Here is a 16,656-nt window from a genome sequence, read left to right on the forward strand (position 1 = left end):
CCTGTTCAGGACAAGCCACTTGCAGCAACACCTTGGTCCCATAAAGATTGTTGAATGTCTGTCAATGGTGCCTGGCACAGCACTGGGTACTGGCTGCTCCAGGAAGTGACAGGGACTGAGCTGTGACCTTGCCACCACCTCCTGCATTATCCTCACCTATTTCCCACTCCAATCTCCCACTGGAACAGCCAACATGGCCAGTGGATCAGTGCAAGGAGGAACACGAGGCCCCAAGCTCCAGCCCCAAACCAACACTAATGTTCTGTCAGCTGATTATGGCAGGACTGACTGTTACCTAGTCAACAGAGACAACTGCTGAAGAGGAAGAGAATTCCCAGAGGCCTGAGTTACAAACATCCCTTCCACTGGTTCCTTACAAGAGGCAAAACCCCAGAGGGGGTTTGCAGCCAGCGTGCCAACAAAGAGGAGCCCGGAGATTTGGCTGCAGCCCCTCTGGAAGGTGGCACACAAAAAGGAGGGGAAGAGCTCCTCACCTGAGGGAGCAATCTCCTCTGGGGCAAGTGTGAGGGCACGCAGGCAAAGAAGAAGAGGAGAGGAGACTCTCCATATGGATTCCACACTGAGGTTTACTGATGGGAAGGGACAACCACGAAGAGCCAAATTTTTGACAGGGTTCAGGGATAGGCGGGGGGTGGAGGGGAAGGGATTACAGCCAATGAGATAAGGGCAAGTAGGCGAGGTTACCAGTGAGGGAACCAATGGGAATAACATAGGAGGGATTTGGGGAAGGAACCAGTAGGGGTGTGGAGTACTACAGAACGTTCTAGAGCTTATACATATTAACTAAGGGAAATGAATATACATAAACACAAAACTGGGAGGGGAAAACATGAACCAAGCGTAGGGAAACATGTAAATCGTAGAACTGGGGGATTGTGGGCTCTCACCCTAACTAAGAGGGAGGCATTTAACTTTGGGGCCTGACAACCACGGTTTGTTATCAGTGTTGTCCTCAGAGGCCAGGGGGGTTGCAGCCCCTTGCAGTGCCACACCCCACCTCAGATCACAGCAGCTTCTGCCTGTCTGGTAAAGAGCCCAGATTGTACAGACAAGCCTGAACTTCACTTTTTCTGCCCCTCCAGACACCGGGGAATAGTTGCCCTGGCTTAGGAAAGGTATTCAATACCTTCAGCTCCTTAAAAGGAGCTCAGAGTAATCAAAAGCATTGCCCACAAGGGGCTTCAGTTAAACCTTCTTTTTAACCTACTTTACTGTAAACAGAATAATTCTTTGCTCCAGGTAACTGACCTTAGGACTGATTTTATCCTATTAACACTGAAGTGTGTTGCCTGCAAGCAACGTCTGCCAACACTCTATCCACTTAAAAACCCAAAAATGCCACTAGGGAATGGGAAATTCTCTCCTTCCATTTAGCTTTCCAATGTGATCCCAAGGTGATCTTTGGAAAAGAACTGTAAGCACTACATTTTTGAAGGACACTTTGTTGCTGTATCACTGATCCAAGATCCCTTCAGTAGGTTCGTTTTTTGTGAAATTAGAGAAGAGAATAACTGACCACCAAAGCAATCTGGAGTTGAAGAGGGTGGAAGAGGCAGCAACTTCTGGCCTGACAGGAGCATAGGACGTTTTGCATCATCAGGAGTGTATCAATCACGTTACTTTTATTGTAAAGTTTCAGAGATGGGTAAGGATAATAACCCCTCATATTCTGCTCTTAGATAAACCTAACACTGGGGGCCAAGCTGAACACCAAACCTGTGAGAAACGGCCACCACTGTGACAGCTCTTTAAGTGGAATACACAGAGATACCAGAACTAAGTGTGGGGGAAAAAAATGACAAAGGCAAGCTTGTTTGGCTGGAATGCTGCCATGTATTTAAGGAAACCAGAACTGCCAACACCTGGCAGCTTTGCTCGTTCACAGAAGAGGTCTTAGCTCAGAGTTACTATTGACAACTTGCCACCTAACTTCACCTGAACGTCCATTGTGGTCCCTTGTCCCTGTACCTTTCTGCAGCACACAACCACTGTAAGCTGAGCAAACAACTACCTAGAGTGACTACACAACTCACTAAGGTTCGGTTACAAACTGAAGTTCGGTAACAGCCGTGTCACCGCTCCTTCCTGTTCTCCCAGGATCAGCTCCTGCCCGGAGAGAGAACCCTGGAAACAGACCTGAATGCAGAGTTACACGTGCAACCTGGAGCTACAGCTGCACCCAGGCAGGACTGCCTGGCTTCAACTCAAGGCATTTTATCCTGTACTATTTTCTTACCTTAACATGCCCTCTCTCTGGATCATGGCTGGCCAGGTTTTAGGAATGATGCATTTTAGGAATATGAATATGTTTCACAATAATCTCATATTTCAAAACACTGAGCACTTTTGGCCCTGTCCCCCCTCCTGGATGCTGTGCTGGCAGTAAGGCTTGGACAAACTAGGAAGCAGCCTCCATGCCTCAGTGTGAAAGGGAGGTGAGCATAAAAAGCAGTTAACTCCACAGCCTTCCCACAGTGCCAGTTCCGTGACCACAGCCATGCCAGGATCAGGGCTAAGTTCTGCTACCTAAGTCTAAACCATCCCTTCAAAGTACAACAGGCAGTTCAAATGGTCAAATGCCAGCTTGGGAGGAAGGAGTGGCTTACTGGAACAGGGCATGCTGAAAGTCTGTAACATCCTGATGAACAAACCCATCGGCATTAATCAGCAGCACAGTGAGTGGGGTATGACTGTGTGAACATGGCGGCGGTGACTCCGGATTTACCATCTTCCGCTAACTCAGCCTCCTCCACCTTGATCTCTGCAGCAGCTGGAACCTCTTCTCCCACCTGGATCTCTCCAGGGAGGTGCACAGGGCCTTCTGCCTGTACCCCCACATAGGTGGGAGTGCTGTACTTCATGAGAACAGTCTTGAACTGCACCAGGGGCGCGTTGGTGCGGACTCCCATGGGGTCGAAGTGGGTTCGGCTCACACGGTATCCAGCCTCCGACAGATAGTTCAGGAACTTATTTAACCTGGGAAGAAATGCAGCAAAACCAAACCCCTGCGTTTAGAACAGACTTGGTGCTGACAGGGCTGACTCAGTACAATCTGAGAGTCAGCGTCAGACCAGGCTGGAGGGTGAACCCACACTTACTTTGGCATGTTCATGCCCTTGATGCTGTGCCGGTGGATGTTGTAATAGAACGGGGGGTGCTCGGCACTGTGCTCGGCTCGCTGCCGCTTCGCCGCGCTGCGCAGCACCTCCTCGCTTTTCCTCTTCCCTGCATCACAACGAGGCCACAGAAACCACTCAGTACTCAGGGGCACCCCAAAAATGCCAGCAAAGCCTCAGACAGCATGCACGAAAACAAAGCCACAGAGCAACTTCAGCTGTGTGCCTGCTTTTGTAAGCTGGTGTTTGCAGAGGTAAAATCTGGCCTGAATTTAATCAACAGGCCATTTTCAGTAGTAAGAAGTAAATTAAAGTGGCCTTCATGGAATATTTGGCATTCTGCTTTTACCAATAAATATGATTCTGGATAAAGATGAAATAAAACCAGTATTGGGTGGGAAAACACTCCTGAGTGCAATATTGTTAAATATAAAACAAGCTACACCTAAATGCTCCACTTACCATGTACCAAGTAGGATTCTGCAGAAGTATTTGGTGTTTTAATATATACGCCACACTCTTCTAGAATACAATTAAAAGGCAAAATTATTTCTACCATAAAGTGGCAAAATGCTTTAATTACACAGAAGGAAATAATTCAATTATTCAATAATGCATTCACCTCTAGGGATACACTGCTGTTAATTAAGTTATCACAGATCAGCATCTCTAAAAATCACCACAAAGCCAGTCTGTGTGAACAGGCTGCCTGTTTTCTTACCTTGTTTGTTCTCATCACCAGGACTGTGGGTAGAAAAATGTTTGAGAGTTGTGCACTCTGCTTCACAAACTAATGTCTTCAAAAGTGGCTGAGCTTCATCCAAGCCGTACTGCACAGCCTCCAGCAGCATCCTCCTGAGGAATCCAGTGTTGAAGAGCGCTCCTGACCTATGAAATGCAAGAGAAGTCAAAAGTTAAGGCTTCTGAGTGAAAGCTGCTCCAGAATTCTCTTGTCCAAATTGATTAGCAATTATGTTACACTGAAATGATTTTTTTTTCAATGACAGCAACACTGGTCATGTTTAAAAAAAACAAAAGTCAAGATCTCAAGAACAGTCATTTTATTTCTGCCCTAAGATGTTGAGAAAGTCATTCAACCCCCACAAGAAAGGTACTGTTGATTGCCAACCATTTTTAATACTGATCTGAAATGGCTAAAAGACTTTAAAAATATTTATTCTTGTTTCTACAAATATTAATTAACAAGCAGTATAGTATTTATTACCATCAGCACATATAATGATTTATTTAATAAATTCTCCACAAGTATGGAGTAACAAGAGTTAATATTTGAGGAATAGAGGAACACAGAGGCAGGTTCTCCTGTGCAGGACATATTCCGTAAGTGCACTGAATGTGAAATTTAAAATGTGTTACTACTTATTAACTGGTTTGAACGAAAGGAAAAACTGAATACCCCACTAAATTCAAATCCACACTCAGTTTCCTGAACTGCTCCTGATTGCTGTACCTCCTTCTGTAGTGCTAAAATAGAAGTTGTTATGGTATAAACAGATGAGCTTCAGAGCTCCTGGACCCAGAGTGACCCTCCCAATGTGTCCTGTGATGTGGACTTACCAGAGTGGACCAAGAAGCACTGCTGTCTTCCCAGGCATGCTGCCGTGGCAGTCACAGGGCAGCTGCTGGTAAGGGTTTTCTGCAGCAGAAAAACAGCATTTAAATTTATTGAAAATAGCCAGCCATGCCTGTGTTACTGCAGAGACAAGAGATGCAGTGGGAGCTCACTTCAGTGAGGTATTTGGAAGGGCAACAGCAGAAGTGTGACACCATTTGCACTTCTGCCAAGCAGTTCATGGCAAGATTTATTGATTGATGACTTGATCTTTAATCAGTATAAAAACACAGAAGAAAAAAAAAGCAACAGAACTTCTCGATGTTTCTTTCGAGTAACAAGGAAAATATTTGCCTTCCTACCCTTACATAAGCAGCTGTCCAGGTTAACAGTAAGTACCAACAAAAAAATCTGAAACATCAGCCAGTTACATCTGCAAAACACAGTCCACCTACGAGTCTTGTAAGCCCTGTGCAATTAAGGCATTAAGCAAAATTCATTTACTAATTAAGATCTCTACCATAACACTGTACTCAGCTACTCATTCCCATCCTTAAAACTTTTATTTGATTTTTAACAGCTTTTAATACCAGGCTCATTGTGTGCTCGTGTACCTGACTCTGAGCAGGGCAAAGACACCATGAGTTGGCAGTGAGCTATCCAAGAGCCTCTAACTTGGAAGCAAGGTTTTAGGGTTTATATTCATTCAAACCACCATCTTCAGGAGTGCAATTTTTGTCTCTTGCCTCTGCTAAGGGGCGTGTGGAGACAGCCCAGTAACAACAGCACAGGAAAGCCAGACTGCTCAGTCCACTGCATTTTAAGGAACTGAACTGAACAGCAGAAAAGCAATCTGACACCAAAAGCTATCAAGCTGCTGCTCTCTGGAAGAATCCAATGGTATCAAAGGCTACCCCACTCCTAGGGCTTTTCCTGAAGTGGCAGACCCATGGACATACCAGGCATCCTGGCAGCTCCAGCAGCTCCAGCTGGCTGGGAGGATGTCCTGTGTAGAAACAAATCTCAGAATGGTTTGGGTTGGAAGGGACCTTAAAGCTCATCCAGCGCCACCCCCTGCCATGGGCAGGGACACCTTCCACTAGCCCAGGCTGCTCCAAGCCCCATCCAACCTGGCCTTGGACACCTCCAGGAATCCAGGGGCAGCCACAACCTGAGCAATCTGTGCCACAAATCCAGTCCATTTACAGGAAAATCCATGCAGACAACTGATCTAGCCCAAGGCCATGAAGCACAGTGCCCTCTCTACCTCACACAAACTACTCATTGTTACATACAAGGGAATTGTTACTAATGGGATGTAAATATAAACAAGGCACAGAACAGAGAGACAAAGTGCAAAAGAAAAGCCGTTTACCTTCCACCATATTGCCCTCTTTCTGGAAAACCCTCTCTTCACACCACTGGCAGTGGATGAGGTATCGGACCTTCTTTGCCGAGTCATCCGCAGGGGTCGGGCCCCGTAAAACTCTGACCACCACCAGAACAAAGTGTTCCAGAGCTACTGCCAGCAGCACTTCAATGCCTTTGTTACAGCGAGCTGCAGCTCTGGGGGGAGAAACACACACAAAACCCAAATTGTACAGAATTCAGCAGGAAAACACTGCCATGGACACCTGAACCTGCAGCACGGTTCTTGAGTTCATCCACTTCCTACAGAGAGGTACTGAAGATTTGAGAGATCAGGAGGAAGTCTTCTTCCTGAAGTGCCTCATTTTGTGTCCTTCCTGATAGGCCAAGCAAATCTAATTTTACTTCCTTTTATCACAGCTAGAAATACTGGTCTGCCACCTGCAGCATCACACGTGCAGGGAGAGGACAAGGGAAATCTACACATGTTCAGGTCAGCATTTGTGCTCTGGCATTCTCAAAACTTGGTGATTTCATTTCCTCCTCATCTTTTCCAAGCAGTGGTCCCATCCTCTTGCCTGTACCTTTTTTCTCCCACTAGGTTTTCTGTGTTCATTTATTTCACAGACTGAGTTTACTGAGAGTATCCACATGCAAATAATTAATTTCACAAGTCAGTAATCACATCCATCTTTTGAACCTCAAGTATGAGGATCTGCGGTGAACATCAAGTTCCATTGAAGCAAGTCTAACTGAAATGCTTAGCTAGAAGCCATTCAAGCAGTTTAATTTGTATTTATAAAGTCTCATGGAGCTCTAAAATGGCAAAATTGATAGAGAAATAGAAGAGTTCGCAAGTCTGGGTATTCTTTTTTTTCATGTCACCATTCCCCCCCTCCCCCCACTGATGCATTTTTACCTCACCCAGTCACTAATTATTTCTAATAATTACCTAATAATTTTTTACCCTAATTGGAGCTGGTTTAGCAGTACCTTGTCACAGCAGCAATTACAGTCCTGGCTGCCAGCTCCTTGTAGTACTCTGTTCTGACAATATTGCAGCCATAGTGACGCAGGGCCACATGTTGAGCCTTGGCATACAGGGAGCTGATGTCTGTGGATGTCAACGACACAATCCCAAGGTTCCTCACATTTCTAAAGGCAGAGTCCAGGTAATTCACAGAAGTTCCAAAGGGGTCCAAATGGCTGAAAAGAAAGGAAGTACCACTGAGTGTCCATAAATGCTCCAGAGTCTAGCTTTACACTGAGGAAAACACTGTTTTATAACCTTCACCTATGATCACACTTAAAACAGAGAGAAGGAACAGGACTAAAACTACCAGCACTGCTTAGATCTGGATGTTAATCATTTACAATACAAAAAAATCCCATCCCTTATTCTGATGTCTGTATAGGGTTTGAATGTATGCATCTATATACCCAATCTGGAAGAATCAGCCTGCTTTAATTCAAAGTTAATATGCTGCAGAGTAGATAAAAACAAGAGATGCAATAAACAGCAGGCAAAGGTATGAATTTTAAACTAAAAGAAGTTTTAAAATAACCCAAAACTGATTCGGTATTTCCCTTCAGCAAACAGACAATGAAGTTATAAAAAACCCCAGCCTGTCTTAAATTTTTTATGTATATTTATAATCCATTCTGGATGTCAGAAAGACCAGTATTTTTCCAGCACTTTCTAAAACATTTAAGACTAAAGTTCTGTCCCCACACCATTTCTGGGACAACAAAATTACATTTCAAGTGACTGCCAGTTGATTCTTTTATCATTCCAATTTCTCCGTATAATCATATCCTGGGGAAGTGGGGTGGGGTGTGTCATTACCACACCAGAAAATTTTGACAGAAACATAAACACTTACATAAAATCAAATGATCTCAAATGCATGATAACATTGGCATCCATTTTTGTCACCTCAATGGTGTCACTATTTTCTTCTCCATCTCCCACAGTTTCATCATTGTCTTCTTCCTTAATGTTCAGTTTCACCTTCATTTTGTTTAAATGACAATTCTCCTTAATCATTGTCACAGAATTTTCATTACAATCATTAATTGTAACTTTCACAGAACTTCTGAGGTGCTTTGCCCACTGCAATCCCATGATACCTGAGGAAAAACAGAATTCATGAACATTAAGACAACTGATTTTAAGAAGACCCCCGAACTTTAATATTATTTACAGCCTTTTTAAAAGCCTTAATACAGCTTTGGACAGCTGGTTTTTTGTACAGAAGCTCATGACTCCCTGCCTAAGGAAGAAAAGTATTGTGTACCTCATGTTATTTTTGAGTATATGATGTCAGTTATAAATTTCTGCAGCTTCCTCCTATAGGATATTAAGTAAAATATTAAAGAAATGGACTTTACCAGTGGCACCAAAAGCATCCAAACATTCAATGGGTTTGCGCTCCCCAGCAAGCACAGCCAGTGCACAGAATATCAACTGCCTGGAAGATAAAAAAGAATGGCCACAGTCTGTAAGTCGAGAGAACATTTTTACTTCATTTTCCGTATTTATTTCCCTTTAACACAACACGAATATTTTCAGTAAATTCCACCTTTTACAGGGAAGAACTGTAAATCAAAAACCTCAGCTATGCTGAAAAGTTGAATTCTGCAGCAGCATATTCTTAAGGTAAAATCTACTACTTACAGAAAAATACTTAATTGCTTCAGAAATGACAGTATTTCACATATAGCATTCTTTGGTATAAATATTATTTGTCAAGAAGAGTTTTCTGATGAGAAACTCCTTTCTCCTGCCCTCTGAACAGAAGTTTTGCAGGGTTGTTTTTCAGAACACATATTTTTCACTACAAACTCCCCACCCCTCTGGTGCATCCTCCCACTCCCTGCTCTCTCACCTGTTGAGTTTCATTTTAGGATTAAAATAGGAATCTGTTTTCTGGGGCGTGGAGTGGTTGGGAAGAACCTGCACATCTGTGGCTGACTCTTTCACCACTTCGTAAGACGACTTGGGAGCACGAACTGAAACAAGTCATTGAGGTGGAAGGAAGGAATCAGTGAGAACTGAAATTAATATTAACACATTTGGTAAATTACACTGAAAAACTGCTCCCATAAAGCAAGAAGTCTGGGTTATGCTGCAATCCAGCCAGCACATGGACCAGTTAACAAGGATGAGGGGGGAAGCAGGCAACAATTTATCTTCTAATCTCAAAAGTGGCAGATAAGGATCACGCTCTACCACAATTTTCTTCTAATAAAACATCAAATTTGTTTCTCAGCTGGGCTCTTATGTATCCCCTCCAGTTTAAGAAAGCCAGCCCCCATGCCCGAGGCTTAGCACATTTGTTTTGCATGTTTAAACATAATACATTGCTAGTTAATTAAAACCCTGTTAACATAGTCCTGAATGTGTATCCATGAACTGCAAAAATAATTGATCTAATCTAAGTTATCAAACAGCCCCATGAGATGTGTATAAACAGCACAAGTACATGGACAATTCCAGCACCTGAGTTCTATGTAAACGAAGTTTCTGTGTAAACCTGAATTTCTGTGGAAAAACAAGCTTTCAGATCTGACAGCTGTAAACACAGGCTGCCATTCCTCTGAGCAATTCATCCCCAGTCTAAAATGTACCTAGGAACAACCAGGAAAAATTTGTATTAACTGGGTATCTTCTAGTGCTCACCCTGCCTCTCTCAGGGCTTTCAAACGCACACATGGGTGTATCTGCTCCACCTTCAGGGCCCCCAAGAGCTGCCAAGTGCCTACAGAGCACAAAACCTCCGGATTTCTCCTCTCTCTTATGAGGAAAAACTGCCTCATGCATTTTGTTAAAAAATGCTAAAGGGGCCATTCTTTACTCACAGCTCTGAAGGGAAGCACACAGAGATCAATGTATTTCGCAACACAAACTCTACAGAGATGTGGAATATGGTACTACTATCACTTTTCAGACATGCAAACTGCATGTTTGATGCCCAGGCATCAAACTACTGGCATTCCATTATTTAAAATGCTTTTAACCTAGTTTAAGCAAGTTTAGAAATCTAAGTCTCATTCTGGAGAAAGTCAGGTAGGGTTGTAATTCTGGATAAAAAGCAAAGGATTTTTACATTGCAGAAAGATGTACTTCAGACTTTTTGTTCTGTGGATGCCACATACCTCAATCTTTTGGACACACACACAAGCTGGTACTTACAACATTAAGGGTGAGGGGAGTACTAGTTATCAATAAGAACACAGGAACTGGTCAATGCAAACCTAAAACACAACTCTGCTACACCTCTGATGAAACAAAAGTCCTGAAATACTAAGGGCAGATTTGTCATTAGAAAAGCTAACTCTGTTTCTGAATTTTTCCCATGTCTCCCACCCCTTATCACAGTTACTGCACGTGGTACATGACAGAAGAAGACTGGATGTTTCCTGTCAGTCAGAGCCCACCTGTGATAAACCTTGACTCAGTCTCTCCTTTATTCACGTGGCGATTGATGTGACCTATCATGTCAGTTCTTCGTATGATAGTCGCCGAGCAGATGATACAGTGGTAATGAGCTCCCATCTTTGCCAATGTCTGTCAAATAGAGTCTTTTACGTAGTTTCAGAATACATAAAACACGGTCAAAGTAGAACTGAACACAGGGAGATGAGAAGTCATCTGTCAGTTACATCTAGAGCACTCGAAATATCTGGAATCTACAGCCAGAGCTGATCTAGGCAGCTGCCCCCCCACAACAAGAGAGGTACAACCACATTCAGCTACCCAAGGGTTCTATCACACACCCCGGACTAACAAGCTTTTGGCATCACACGCAGAGGAGCAAGATGTATTTGGTGACTAAGCAGATCTCAAAAGTTCCCCTCAGTCACCCAGTTCCCCCACTTTGTACAGTAACAAGAATTTCTGTGGTTCAGCATTTTTACCTGGTCTCCAACAAGGTTGGGTTTTACTGGCCGACAGGATAAGTGACAGATGCACATTCTGTACCCTGGAAAACAAATCCCATTCCAGAACTGTAAATGAATGGCCTGGCTGCGGCCTGCACCACGTGCTCTCACTTCAGATTTCACAAGACAGCAATAAGAAAACATCACCAATTACCTGGTACATTCTCTCTTCACAGGGTAATTTATCAGCCAATTATACATTTTAAATTTTAAAATGCACAGAATCTACAATTTCCTAAAATAAGTCTCTCAGCATCCTACAAAGCTACACCAAGTCTCCAGTTCAAGAGTACTTGTGAGTCTTTCACAAAAATATTGTTACCTGGCTAAAAGACTTGTGTGAGGACTCCTATAAAACACACATTCCAGTTAAAGGAAACCAAAATGAGATACCTGATACTCCAGTTGGAACATTTATAGTCTAACTTTATCTTCCCCATCCTCTAAACAGTCACTTTATTTCCCAAAAATCCGTACACTTGGATTTTTAAAAAAACACACTGGTTTCTTTTTCCTCCTAAACTTCTTGCAGGGATTTTAATGCATCTTATAAGCATATCACAGAGTTTATTAAAAAACAATTAAAGCTACTAAATACTGATACTACATAAATACTTCAAATGTTTATTGGAACCCATGGAATCTTTATGATGCACCAAAATTGACCACGTGTGTGTCTGATTATTATTAATATATAACTAAAACTTTTATTGAAGCAGTTGTCATTACACACACATTTAATTTTATGGTAATTTTCATGACATGCCAAGGAATTGTTGGTGTTTTTCTAAAGAGAGAATGCACAATTGTAACTATTTTGGCTGGAGAAGAATACAGTTATTTCACATTTACATTTTACATCTCACCTCAAAATTCATTCTGTCAAAATATGGTTCTAATTCAGAGCTGGTAACCAAATGCTTAAATCAAGAGGAATTTCGAAAGATGAAACACAGAACATGCCTACAATTTCTTCTAGTATTTACTATTCAAACGCAATTGCTATTACCTTCAAATTCAACAGAAACTTTCCAGTGCAAATTCTGCAGGTGACGATGGAGTTTGTGGCTATAGCAAGCTTTGAATTTCTCCTCAGGACACAACGGACAAGGTTTCTTTTCATCTGAAAATACAATTAAAACCTATGAGAAACATGAAATGCAGTTACCACTCGTGTTAGCTGAGATGCAGGCCAAGATAAAAAAGGCTGAAGGTAAAATCGACATGAGTTAGCGATTAAATCCTCAGGGAACATTCATTTGTTTCATGTACAAACTTAAAATTAATGGGTTGCCTCTTTCTGCTCCATAGAATGTAGACCAAAATTACCACAGCTTTAAAAATCATTAACTTCTACTACCTTTGGGTTTTGGTTTCTAGTATTTTTTACTCCAGCAAACATGTGGCTAATGAAACTTCTGAAAAGTACTGAGGAACAACAGAACTTTACCGATGACATGCAGAGACTTGAAATGTTAAAAAAAAAAAAAAAAACAGCAAACCAAAACCCGCACAAATTAGGAGGTTAGAAAAAGACTTTGTTGTTCCAACTCCTGGATTTTCTGGATAAAACAAACAGCTGATATCTCTTTAAGCTGCAAAAAAAGACAATATACCCTGTATCAAATAATTTTGAAAAATATAAAATAAAAAATTCTTGAAAATCCTGCATGTGAGACACAAAAAGCAAAGGCAAGGTTGTGTAACAAAGGTCTTGAAGCCCTTGAAGTACTTAAATAAAAACTAGCTGAATATCAAACAACCTCTCAGGCAGAATTTAGCAGAATAAGAGAATAAATCATAAAGCCCTTTTTTTACAAAACCTCTAGTCTTTAAATATCCTAAATATATGTAGTGTGTTAAAGATAAAATCTAAAGGAAAATGTAACATGAAGATCTGCGTTCTGCAACACTGCTGCGGAAAACTCACCTTCTCTCAGGTCAGCCAGTTTCTCTAGATCAGCAAGGTGTCTCTGAATTGAAATATGTTTGTCTAAAAAAAATCCCAGAAATATTTAGAAGTTGGACATTCTTAGTTTAAAAGCTGCTTTTAGTTTACTGCTACTTTTCTATGCATCATTTCAAATCTAGCACTGTTAGGGAATTACTGTAGTAACAACTGGAATACTTGTTTTTGTCCTTTTACTTCCATGGCAGCAGGAATGACTGCAAAAATTATCCCCAGAATGGCTGTTTAATAAGATCCATATATTTTCATAGATTCCTACTTCTTTTTAATACTGACACACAAACTTTCTCAGATTGGAAAGGCCCTCATTCGAAAAAAACCAGCTGAAAAGATCAAGTCACATTCCCTTTACACCTGGTTTTACTGCTCAGCATTGTTAGTGAATGCAAATCATACAAGAAAGCAGTACAAAAACATCCTATGAACTGACTGGCAAAACTAAATATTAACTAAAAGTGGACCAAATTTAAGAACAATTATTCACTATGGAGCCAGGATACATTAAGTTCTACCATTATTTTTTTCTTTCCCCTAGTAAACAGTTTAACCTTCAAATCTACCACCTGATTTTTCAACTTATCAGTCAGAATTTGCCAAGACCAAAAAATTTAGGTTCAAATCTGCTTTACTGATTCCAGCACACAGTACATCCCACTTCACTGTAACACAGACTCTGTAGCACCTTTAACCTTTACAGTGTTTTTACAGGATTAATCTTCAGGTTTTCTTATGCAAGACAAAGCAACTGATCCACGTGCTCAGGATACAGAGGTGAGTTTTAAAATGAGATTTCACACATTCCCTTTACCTTTTCTCCCTACTTCTACCCTTCCTCAAGAACATGACACAAATATTAAGCGTTTATTAGCAAACCTCTTGGATAATCAGATGATACATCCAAAATGTTGCTATCAGATTCCCTTGGGCGTTCTTCCTCCGCTCCTTTTTCTTCAACTTCCAATTCTGACTCAGTAATTTTCACATCCAGGTTGTTGCTTTTCAGTTTTTCAGAGACCACCACACCATCTTAAAACCAAACAAAAACCCAGTGAAAGTGCTGTTGATGAAATTGAACTGTACAAACATGTTCATTTGTTTCCAATAATCCAGTGCTGACTACAAGCGTGAAGGAAGAAAAACAAATTATGTAGGAGAATAGTATGAGATGAATTATCACTCCAGTCATCCTTGGAAACCACTATGGAATAATGCCATCCTGGACAGCTGAAATGAATATTCATGTATCAGTATCAGATTACACATTATTTTAATATTTATTTTAATAAAATAACATTTACATGTTATTTTCTGGCAGGATGCAGTGAAGCAAGGCAAAGCAGGCAAGGAGGAACTCCAAATTCTCCTGACAATTTTCTATTGGCTAGGAAAATTTAGAACAGTTCATGATTCAACCAATATGAAAGAAGAAGGGACTAAGGCAGGAATTTGCTATCAGCAGAGGCAGTGATGAGGTTAAGTGCTGGCGCCATCAGCATTTGCAAATGAATGACTTCCTGGGGCAGTTCCAGATGAGCCTGGTGAAGAATTTCAAGCACTTAAAGAGGTTGAGAGATGGGGCAATAAAATGATGAGAATAGTCAAGTGCCCAAGTCAAACCCGGGGAAAACAACTAAAGAGGAAGAAATCCCCAGAAGATGTGGTCCAACCCCTCTCCAAGGGACATTAGGAAGCACTAGGAAAGGATTCAGGAAGCCACGTGTATCTATCAATACTGCCCTGCTCCCAGCAAGATTCCAAGGGACAGGGTGGGACTAGGGAAGTTTCAACCACGGGTAACAAGAAATAACAAAGCCCTGACATCGATTTGCAACTACTGAGAAGCAACAGAGCAGGCCAAGGATGGGACAGACAAGAAGTGCAGAGAGAGCACAAAAGGCAACCACGTGCTGTCTATCCTAACACAGAAACTGGGATGCACCACATGGAGAAAATACGGAGCTACAAACTGGTTTGTATCGGAAGTTATTTTTAGAGGATCCAGGAATGTATGGCTGCTCTCTGGATGGGGCATGGAGCCGCCTGGGATAGTAGAAGGTGTTCCTGCCTATGGCAGGGGCTGGAACGGGATGGACTTTAAGATCCCTTCCAACCAAAGCCATTCAATGATTCTCTGATTTTGCTGGTCTTCCCTGCCCACCTACTCCTGACCAGAACTTAAGACAGGCTGGAAAGATCTTACAGCAGTTCTTCAGATTCTCCTGGGCTACTTTTTTTCTTTTCTTTTAAACATCGCTGTTGGATACAAATATCTGTTATTATGAAAATAAAACAGAAAGAGGAAATGGAAGGAATACCTCAAGACAGGGTCTCAAGAAACTGAAGGAACAGAAGCACAGAGTAAAACTTCTACCTACCTTACAATGTATCAGGAGGTGCATTGCCTTTGCAGAGATTGTTGCTGTGTTTCTCACAGACCTGTTTCAAGCTGACAACTCACCTAAGAAAGACTTGCATGGAGCCTAGTGCTCCATTAAAATGTTGTAAGATTCCTAGTGATAGTTTCTACATGCTTTATTAATATAGAAAGAAAACGAGTAAGTAAAAAGACGTTTGGTAAGAAATCCCTAATAGCTATTGGTTAGCTGCGAGAAAAGTGGAAACAGTTATAAAAATGCGGTTAGAGCACAGCAGTGACAAAAAACCAGCAGAGCTGGACAGACTGCATCTTCAGAGCACGTGAAGAGATAAAAATGGTTGAAAATTATAATTCGCATATATGTAAAAAACCAGTTAATATGTAAATGCACATGGAGAGAGGTAAACTTTCACACTGAATGATGAAGAAAAGCAGGTTCCTACCGAACCGAGACCTCAGGATATTTTAAATGCCCACCAGGAATCACTGATTACACACAAACAGAATAACGCTTCAGAGAGCCTAAAGTATACTTAACGGGAAAAAGAATTAATTAGAAGAGTCAGTTCACTCGACCTGTAAGGCTGTGGCAGCAAGGGCTCACTTGGGGGGCTGGAAATTCAGCAAAACCAGTTTACAGAATCCCAAGAGCGGGTCAGGTCTGAAGGACCACGGTGGTCCAACCTCCCTGCTTCAGCAGGGTTATCCTTGAGCACATGGCGCAAACACGTTTTGGTTTAAAATACTGCGCACACACCGCACCCCGGGCTCCTCACAGGACCCCACGGAATAACAAATAACCAAAGACGGAGTATCGTTAGCTTTGGGGGAGAAAGAAGCGCCAGGAGCGAGGGTTCGAGCGGCGCGAGGCCCCGCGGGAACACGTGTGGTCCCGCACCGCGCCGGGAAAACGGGAGAACCGGGAGCCTGCGCCTCCCAGAGCTCCGCGGCCCAGGTGGGAAGCGGCCCCGGGGGTGTGAATTCAACCTGCCGGGGTGTAAATTCAAACCCGCCCGGGGTCCGCATGGCGCCCCGCCCGCCCTCAGCCCTGGCACGGCGGGCCCGGCTCCCCCGCCCGCCCGATCCCCGCCCGCTCTCACTGAGCGCCGCCGGCTCGTCGCTGCCTTCATGGCCATGGTTTCTCCTCCTCTTTCCTCCCGCTGCTCCTGCTGCCGCCCCAGCACAGCCTCCGCCGCCTCTGCCGCTGCCATGTTCCCGCCGCGGAGCTGCCGTGGAGCCCGCACACTGACCGGCCCGCTCCGCCCGCTCCGCCTACACTTCCCAGCCG

At 42.7% G+C, this 16,656-nt stretch overlaps 1 protein-coding gene across 3 annotated transcripts; it reads right to left on the bottom strand.

Annotated features, from left to right (window-relative positions):
* Nucleotides 1-1,607: 1,607 nt before the first annotated feature.
* Nucleotides 1,608-16,636, bottom strand: TRMT1L (tRNA methyltransferase 1 like). 3 transcript variants are annotated; one of them, XM_039555670.1, is made up of 16 exons: nucleotides 16,469-16,636; nucleotides 13,865-14,017; nucleotides 12,953-13,015; nucleotides 12,032-12,145; nucleotides 10,999-11,063; nucleotides 10,519-10,648; nucleotides 8,967-9,090; nucleotides 8,470-8,549; nucleotides 7,962-8,208; nucleotides 7,072-7,284; nucleotides 6,086-6,276; nucleotides 4,716-4,794; nucleotides 3,859-4,025; nucleotides 3,600-3,659; nucleotides 3,120-3,246; nucleotides 2,682-2,997 (listed from the first exon to the last, which is right to left on the bottom strand). In XM_039555670.1, exons 5-16 carry the CDS (start codon nucleotides 11,053-11,055, stop codon nucleotides 2,682-2,684), a joined length of 1,791 nt encoding a protein of 596 aa, XP_039411604.1. In that variant the 5' UTR covers nucleotides 11,056-11,063; nucleotides 12,032-12,145; nucleotides 12,953-13,015; nucleotides 13,865-14,017; nucleotides 16,469-16,636. The 3 variants fall into 3 exon arrangements, with proteins under 3 accessions (XP_010404652.1, XP_019145574.1, XP_039411604.1); XM_010406350.4 differs by lacking the exon at nucleotides 16,469-16,636 and having other exon boundaries at nucleotides 1,608-2,997; XM_019290029.3 differs by lacking the exons at nucleotides 12,032-12,145; nucleotides 12,953-13,015; nucleotides 13,865-14,017; nucleotides 16,469-16,636 and having other exon boundaries at nucleotides 1,608-2,997; nucleotides 10,519-10,662; nucleotides 10,999-11,051.
* Between the last annotated feature and the right edge of the window lie 20 nt (nucleotides 16,637-16,656).

Source organism: Corvus cornix, chromosome 8 (genome assembly GCF_000738735.6).
Source record: "Corvus cornix cornix isolate S_Up_H32 chromosome 8, ASM73873v5, whole genome shotgun sequence".
Lineage (NCBI taxonomy): Eukaryota > Metazoa > Chordata > Aves > Passeriformes > Corvidae > Corvus > Corvus cornix.

Bases quoted from the DNA above. Each gene is read 5' to 3' on its own strand.
- TRMT1L (XM_010406350.4), bottom strand. From the start codon at position 11,055: ATGTGCATCTGTCACTTATCCTGTCGGCCAGTAAAACCCAACCTTGTT. The intron at 6,277-7,071 runs GTACTGCTAAAC...TTCTCCCCCCAG, and splicing joins GTAATTGCTGCTGTGACAAG to AGCTGCAGCTCGCTGTAACA. The intron at 4,795-6,085 runs GTAAACGGCTTT...TTTCTGCTGCAG, and splicing joins AGAGGGCAATATGGTGGAAG to AAAACCCTTACCAGCAGCTG.